General features: G+C 43.4%; 1 protein-coding gene across 2 annotated transcripts in view; it reads right to left on the bottom strand.

The window, feature by feature from the left end:
• Positions 1-8,809, bottom strand: part of CCDC3 (coiled-coil domain containing 3) — a 116,739-nt gene extending 107,930 nt beyond the window's left edge. Inside the window, exons 1-2 of one of the 2 annotated variants that reach the window (XM_078450431.2) lie at positions 8,433-8,809; positions 5,576-5,750 (exon numbers count right to left, since the gene is read on the bottom strand). In XM_078450431.2, the coding sequence (XP_078306557.1) occupies positions 5,576-5,750; positions 8,433-8,806 (549 nt within the window). In that variant the 5' untranslated portion in view covers positions 8,807-8,809. Of the gene's footprint in view, positions 1-5,575; positions 5,751-7,414; positions 7,513-8,432 lie in introns of those variants that run through there. The other variant, XM_081796045.1, reaches the window with a different exon arrangement.

Raw genomic sequence — 8,809 nt, forward strand, 5'->3', positions numbered from 1 at the left:
ACCTACCTTCTAGCCCAGTGAACCTATCCTAGGTATTTACCCAAAACGTACTGAAATTTACGTTCATACAAAAACTTGTACATGGATCTTTATGGATGCTCCGATAGCCTAAAATCGTAAACTTAAAGTCTCTTCTCAACTGAGGACTAGATCACTAAAACCGTGGTACCTCCCTACAATGGAATACTCAGCAATTTAAAAAAATGAATAAATACAAAACAAACAAATTTCAAGTGCATTATGCTAAGTAAAAGCAACCAAACAAACAAAAAAAAAAAAAAAAAAAAGCAACGTACTGTATGATTCCACTCATACAGCATTCTGGAAAATGTACAACTAGTGTTGGAGGACAATTCAGTGGTTCCCACAAGTTCAGGTTAGGGAAGGGTCTGACCAAAAAAGGGCAGAAGTGAAGCTCTTTGCAGTGATGGCACTTTTCGGCACTGTGGTTGTAGTTGCCATTATACAACCATGGGCATTTATCAAAATTTGTAACAGCATATAAAGAGAGCAAATTTTACTGTGTATGGATTTTAGATAGTTTAGAAAATCAGAAAGAGACAGAGATCTCTCTGGACATTAGATATCTCTGGATGAGAAACAGTTTTCATTTAACAAATGTTTAAGGCCCACAAAAAATGGACCAAATATACAACAGTAAATAAAATAGATGTCCCTACCCTTGGATAGTTTAGTCTACTTGAGCAGGCAATGTCTCCAGAGTGGGAAAACAAAGACCAAGAGGTATGAACAGAATGGCCGCCATCTTTAAATACAACAAGACACCTTCCCTCAACTACTCTGCCCTATCATCTGCACCCTTATATGTATTAAGCCATCCACAGGCCAACTTCATCAAAGAGTTGTCCACCCTCACTCATCCCCCATAACCCTACTCCCTCTTTTAGGGAAGTTTAGGTTCTCATTTAGACCACCAAAGAGAGGTTGCTCTTCAGTCATCAATTTACTTGACTTCTCAACAGATTTTGGCTCTGTCAATCACTCATACTTATGCAAATACCCTGTATCCTTGACTCTCCTAGTTTTCCCTTTCCCTCTCTGACTGCTCCTTCTCAACCAGGTTTAGCATCCCACAAGGCTTAGTCCTACCCTAGGGCCCATGCTCTGCTCTTCCTATGTACTCTCCCTTGGGAGTTTCGTTCATATTCAGTCTCAACGGACACCCAATTATTGTTAAGTCCCAAAGGTCTATACTCCACTCAGAGCTCTTCTCAAAGCTCCAAACTTAGAGATGCAACCACCTATTCCAGATCTCACTTGGCTCAAAATGACTCAGATGGTTCAAATACACTGAAACTCAGTGTGTCCAACATCTGCCATATGAATTCCTCCACCAAACCTTTCCTGCCTACATTTCTCAGTGTTGGTCCTGGCATGCGGTTTACCTGCCAGAAACACACGAGTTATCTTTGACCCTCCCCCACCTCCTTTCCCACCAAACCATCAGCAATACCTGCTAATTTCATTTCCCAAATCACTCTCCAATTTGCCTCCTTTACTCCATCCCTACTGCCTCTACCCTAGTCCAGCAACTATCTGGTAGCTTTATAACCACTACCTGTTCTCACCACATCAATTGGATTTCCTCCAATCCAGTTGGTTTCTTCCAAATGTAAATTTGATCCCATCACCCCTCCTTTCAGAACACAAAAGGCTTCCCATTCACAGAACAAAACCCAAATCTTCATTAGGTCTGGCACTGCCTCAAGCTCTTGCCTCATCCTTCTTACTCCCTTTGCTCCAGACACAGGAGCTTTCTTTCATGCCCTCAAATGCACCATGTACTATGCTACCACAGGGCCTCTCTCCACAGACTGTCCTCCTTTGGATTACACTCATCTCTCCCTGATCCCAACATTAACTAGGAGGTCACTTCATCCATCACATTTTAGCTCCAGTATCAATTCAGCAGAGAAGACTTTCTTAACCCTTAAGTCGAGGTCAGATTCTCTCTTTTTATTTATTTTTTGGATCATTTGCTTCCATTAAAAATTATGAAGTCACTAATGGGGTCTTTTGATTGTGTCAATCACCAACAATAGGACTATAAGCTTTAGGAGATCAGGGACTTTGTATTTTGCTCAACGTTGAAAGTCTAGCACCTAACACAGCAGCTGCTTTATACTAGGTACATAGTATTTGCTAAAAATTGGACTCAGCAATCCTACAATCCTACATACAGGTATGTATCATATCATACATGTCTGCATTCTGTAATAGCAATGTCCTATTAACCACCTATTAAGCCAGCCACCTATTAACAGAGAGCTTGATTAAATATATTGTGACACTAAAGAAACTGATCCCATTCACAACTGCACCAAGAACCATAAAATACCTAGGAATAAACCTAACCAAAGATGTAAAAGATCTGTATGCTGAAAACTATAGAAAGCTTATGAAGGAAATTGAAGATACAAAGAAATGGAAAAACATTCCATGCTCATGGATTGGAAGAATAAATATTGTTAAAATGTCAATACTACCCAAAGCAATCTACACATTCAATGCAATCCCAATCAAAATTGCACCAGCATTCTTCTCAAAGCTAGAACAAGCAATCCTAAAAGTTGTATGGAACCACAAAAGACCCCAAATAGCCAAAGTAATATTGAAGAACAAGATCAAAGTGGGAGGCATCACAATCCCAGATTTTAGCCTCTACTACAAAGCTGTAATCATCAAGAAAGCATGGTATTGGCACAAAAACACACACATAGATCAATGAAATAGAGAACCCAGACTTGGACCCACAAAAATATGGCCAACTAATCTTTGACAAAGCAGGAAAGAATATCCAATGGAAAAAAGACAAGTCTCTTTAACAAATGGTGCTGGGAGAACTGAATGGCAACATGAATAATGAAACTAGACCACTTTCTTACACCATACACAAAGATAAACTCAAAATGGATGAAGGACCTGAATGTGAGACAGGAAACCATCAAAACCCTAGAGGAAAAATCAGGAAAAAAACCTCTTTGACCTCAGCCACCGTAATTTCTTACTTGACACATCTCAAAGGCAAGGGAATTAAAAGCAAAAATGAACTATTGGGACCTCATGAAGAGAAAAAGCTTCTGCACTGCAAAGGAAACAATCAACAAAACTAAAAGGCAAACTACAGAATGGGAAAAGATATTTGCAAATGACATATCAGACAAAGGGCTAGTATCCAAAATCTATAAAGAACTCACCAAACTCCACACCCAAAAAAACAAATAATCCAGGGAAGAAATGGGCAGAAGACATGAATAGACACTTCTCTAAAGAAGACATCCAGATGGCCAACACACACACGAAAAGATGTTCAACGTCACTCCTCATCAGGGAAATACAAATCAAAACCACACTGAGATACCACCTCATGCCAGAGTGGCTAAAATGAACAAATCAGTAGACTATATAGATGCTGGAGAGGATGTGGAGAAATGGGAACCCTCTTGCATTGTTGGTGGGAATGCAAACTGGTGCAGCCACTCTGGAAAACAGTGTGGAGTTTCCTCAAAAAATTAAAAATAGAACTACCCTATGATCCAGCAATAGCACTACTAGGAATTTACCCAAGGGATACAGGAGTGCTGATGCATAGGGGCACATGTACTCCAAAGTTTATAGCACCACTTTCAACAATAGCCAAATTATGCAAAGAGCCTAAATGTCCATCAACTGACAAATGGATAAAGAAGATGTGGTTTATATACACAATGGAATACTACTTGGCAATGAGAAGGAATGAAATCTGGCCATTTGCAGCAACATGGATGGAACTGGAGGGTATTATGCTAAGTGAAATAAATCAGGCAGAGAAAGACAGATACCATATGTTCTCACTCATATGTGGATCCTGAGAAACTTAACAGAAGACCATGGGGGAGGGGAAGGGGAAAAAAAAAAGTTACAGAGAGGGAGAACAGAGAACTTAAATACAGAGAACAAACTAGGGTTTGATGGGGGTGGGGGAGAGGGGGAAATGGGTGATGGGCATTGAGGAGGGCACCTGTTGGGTTGAGCACTGGGTGTTGTATGGAAACCAATTTGACAATAAATTATATTTAATAAATAAATATATATATATACACACACACACACACACACACACACACACACAGTGACATGCATACAATGGAATACACTATGCAGCTCTTTAAGGCAACTTGATCTGCATTGATATGGAAAGATCCTCAAGATCTATTTGTGAATAAAGTCAAAGTATAGCAAAGTGTATAGAGTGGGCTGCCATTTGCGTAAAAGAACACAGTAAATATACAAGTGTGAATTCTTTCTTGGATGAAAATACTCATTAAACATTTATAAGAAACTAGTAACAGGAGCTACTTGAAGGGTAGGTGGGAAATGGGTGGGTGGGTGTCAGAGATGAGAGAGAAACTACTGACTACCATTTTATACTTCTAGATTCGGGGACCCTCGTGAGCCACTCAACATGCGCAAATTAGGTTATTAACTCAAAAAATATGAGTCCTTGTCCCGTGGGATACCCAAAACCCCACATCAGAACGCTCCCAGAAGTCAGTCTGTCACACTGCCTTAAAAACACCTCGGATGTTTTTAAGAGACTGGGACTGGCCACCTCCTCTACTGAGCCAGCCCCACAATCATCCCAGCTCAAATATGCCAATGTTATTTGGGAAAGGGACAGTCTTCAAAATCTCCCCCCAACTCTGGTATCTGTCCCAGATGGACAGATCCCTTTTATATTTTCATACCCCAAATTACTGTTTTTAAGTTTATTCTTAGACAGAGAGAGCACATGCGCGCACACACGTGCTCACATGGCGGGTGGGAAGGGGGCGAGACAAAAGGAGAGAGAGAATCCCAAGCAGGCTGTGTGCCATCTTGGCACAGCCCAACACAGGGCTCAGTCTTGCAAAGCGTGAGATCATGACCTGAGCCAAAATCAAGAGTTGGACACTTAACCAACTGAGCCACCCAGGCACCCCTTTACCCAAAACTATCTTAACCTTTACATTCCACAACCATTTTGGCCACCCTGTATCTCTACATCTTAACAAATAGAGTTAACCATCAAAGAAGTATTAGCTATAGCAATCATTTCCTTGAGGACTTTTTCTTCTCCTTTAAAAGACTGCCTAGAGCCTTATGCTATCAATAACATTAATGATATAATAGTCATAACAGCTGTCATGTATTGAGTACATACTCCGTCAGGCACTATGCTAAGGGCTTTACATATTTTCATTTTTTTTTACATAGCTAAATCATATTGCATCAACCCTATGATGTAGATTGTTTCCATTTTACAGGAGAGGAAACTGAGGCACTGTGCCCACCTTCACTCCATCTTGTTCTCTCACTTTATGAGGATCCCGATACCAAGTAGTAAAGCCTCAGGAAGCTACAGTTTATGAACAGTGTTTTTTTTTTTTTTTTTAACTGCCAGAGGAGTGGGAGGGATAACACTTTTTGGTCTGGGCTTCTGGAAGAGTATTCTTGACTCATTTGGTCACAAAATTCAGACAAGATGCAGCTTTTCTATTACTTTGCTGTGACAGAGGGCACAGCCATTTCTTACCCTATTGTCTTCCTGGATCTCCCAGTCGCTGGAAAAAGTTGCCAGGTGCTGCCCTTGAGAACAATTCGAAAACTGGAAAAGGCTGGAAAACATCCTTCTGTTCTCTTGAGTGTCTGGAAAGATGGCATCTTGGAAATTGACTCCATGAGGCAAGAGGTTATAATTTTCATCCATCCTAATGGGGGGGAAAAAAAAGCAGAACTGCAGACTGGACAGCCATAGGGTACACCAGCTTTAATCAACAGTTGTAAAGACCGTGACAATCTTGCCTTTGCGCCACCATGTCTCACATGGCTCTCATTAGAGGACTTACTATTTCTAATGGTTTCTCTGCCTCACATTACACGAATCTATCGTTAAGGTCTTCCAACAGATGAGTTTGGGTGAAGGGTTGGGGAGAGGGGATGCATATGTGTTTGGCTATTTGTGTATCGCCCAAGTGGCCTTTCTCACAGGGTGTCCCTTGTTTCTTGATGAAAGGAAAGCCAGTTGTAAGGACCAGTTATAAGCCAGTTGTAAGGTTCGAATCCTGCCATTGCTACTTGTCTTCTGACAGGAGACACAAATTTCCTAAATCCTCTAAGCTTCACCGTGCCAGTCTGTAAAAAGAGGAGGAGAATAGCACCTTCTTGGTGGTAGTGTAAGAACTGCATTGTAAAGTGAAGAGGCGCCCGGGGGGGGGGGGGGCTCAGTCGGCTGAGCATCGGACTTGGGCTCAGGTCATGATCTCACAGTCTGTGAGTTCGAGCCCCACATCGGGCTCTGTGCTGACAGCTCAGAGCCTGGAGCCTGGAGCCTGCTTCAGATTCTGTGTCTCCCTCTCTCTCTGCCCTTCCCCTGCTCAAGCTCTGTCTCTCTCTCTCAAAAATAAACATTTAAAAAAAACAAAAAAAAAAAAAAAAAAACATTTAAAAAAAAAGTTTTAAAAAAGAGAGAAAGAAAAAGTATCTGGCATGGAGTGAGTGCAGTTCAGATGTTAACATTTTTACAAAGGACAAATTGCCTGTTGCAAAGATAAATCACGCAGAGACAGGGCAGGTAGAAGTTAACCTCCAGCACAAAAAGGTGGTGTAGGGCGGACAAGGGAATGGCCACTGCCGCTTTCCCCAGTGACAGTGCCCAGAATCTGTTCTTGCCTCACTGGGTCCGGAGTAACAGCGGAGGAATGATTTGTATGCAGTTGTTAGGACACTTCGGGGCAACACAGCTCTGTGAAATGGAAATCTGTCAGACTACCAGTTGACTCTGTATTTCTGCCCTAAGTTTTTGTAAATATGTCAAAGAGAAAGAAGAAAGAGCTGGCTGACCACCACAGAGCCCCTGGACAAAACTCTTTCATGATAAAATCAGAAAATAAATCATGTCTGCTCAAGTTCTCCAGCTCTTACTTCTTTGGAAAATAAAGTTTCAGTGATTAATAGCTTTATAGCCGAGTTCTCAGTGTCCTTCCTAAAGAAAAATATGAAAAATCTACGTTTCTTTGTATCAAGAAGAATATGGTCTCACTCCTTGCTGCCTTTATTTAGAAACTATATTTCAACAGCAATTAAAAGAAGAAAAACAACTTAATCTAGCTAAACCACGGCAGCAAACACAAAGCACGCCATGTATTCTAAACTTAGAGATCTGGCTTCGATACAGAAAACATGTGTTGCCATGAGCTTATGAACGCCCTTCGGTGGATCTTAAGGTTTTCTTTCCCAGAGTGGTGGGAAATCTCAAGAGCTAAAAGTGATCTGCAGACTGAGGTCACAGTCATTCCAAATGTTCTTAGTGCTACTTTATGGACTGAGAAGACTGGAACCATCACTAGTGTTAACTGTGGATCAATTCACTCACTCGCTTGACATGTAGGTTAGATTCCAGTTCCATGTTCCTCTCAGCTGCTCTGTGTCACTCTCATTCAATTGCAGACAGCCAATGCATTTAGGGTTGCACCTGCCAGTCTCTATTTCAAACTTGAAGCCCATTGACTGAATTCTTATACACGTGAATTCCATCGTGACTGCAGGCCAATCTTCACGGAACTTCACAAGATTCCAGGAGTCTCCGGTCAGAGAGGGACTTCCAGCCCGATTCATTTATTCTCTTCCAAGCACTGGGAGACAGTCTTCCCCCCACCCCCCAGCAGGCCCCCACACAAACCTCTGCTATTCTGAAAAGCCCAGCACTGAGGTCTGCCGGTGGTGGACAAGGGGGGGAAACAAAGGGACAGCTGGGCTGCATTCCGCACGATTCCTATCTTGGCATTTAAGCAGGGAGGGGAGGGGGGGGCGGGATGGCAGAGGGACTATTTGTTCTGCCTCTAACCTGTACCAGGTGTTCTGCATGATTACTGTGTGTGAGTCTCCACCAACCTTGTTTCTCACATTATGAAAGGGAGAGTACGGAGGTTCTTCAGAAGGCAACTTACTCAAAAATCACACGAAGAGCAGAGCCAGAACTCTAACAGTCTGATTTCAAAGTTTGTTTCTTTTTTTACCCCTCAGCATCTCAACCTACTCCCAGTGAATCCAATTAAAATAATAAAAATTTAAAAAAAAAAAAAAAAAAAAGAGGAGTCAAATGGATTTTGGAAACCACCCTGAGCTTTTGCTGGAAACACTCCTCTGTGCGTTCAGCAGTGAAACCACCCCTGTTTTTTCGACAGCTTTAGCCAAAGGCCCCCAGGCCCCCATGTCTAGACGTGGGACAGAGCAGGAGAGAATAAAGAGCAAGGAAAGGAGCCCAAGGGATATTCTAATAGGGCCTGGACAGCTTTCCCTGGAGGTGCTGAGCCGGCTCCAGATAACGGTGCCCTCGGGAGGTCAGGCCAACGGGCGGAGGAGGTGGTGTGGGCGGGAGGGGCCGCGCTCACCTGAGGAAGAAGAAATAGGAGTAGTCCTGGACCACGGTGTGCGAGTGACACGAGAAGTAGCCCAGGCCGGTGAGGTTGAGCCTGGAGCCCGCGGGCACCTCCAGCATGCTGCCCCACGCCTGGTCGCACAGCATCTCGATCTCGGCGGAGTAGAAGAGCCCCGCGTCGCTGGGCTCGTACTGCCACGGCAGGTAGTTGTACAGGCCGTGCACCTCCTGGTGCAGCGCCAGCACCTTGGCGTACACGATGATCTCGGCCAGCTCGGCGCGGCAGCCCTCGCTCAGGGGTCTCCACTCCGAGGGCAGCTGGCAGCCGCGGGCGGCCCCGAGCCGGCCGGCCACGCAGAGCGCGGCGAGCAGCAGCGGGCGCAGCATGCC

The sequence above is a fragment of the Panthera onca genome, chromosome B4 (assembly GCF_046562875.1).
Source record: "Panthera onca isolate mPanOnc1 chromosome B4, mPanOnc1 haplotype 2, whole genome shotgun sequence".
NCBI classification, from domain to species: Eukaryota; Metazoa; Chordata; class Mammalia; order Carnivora; family Felidae; genus Panthera; species Panthera onca.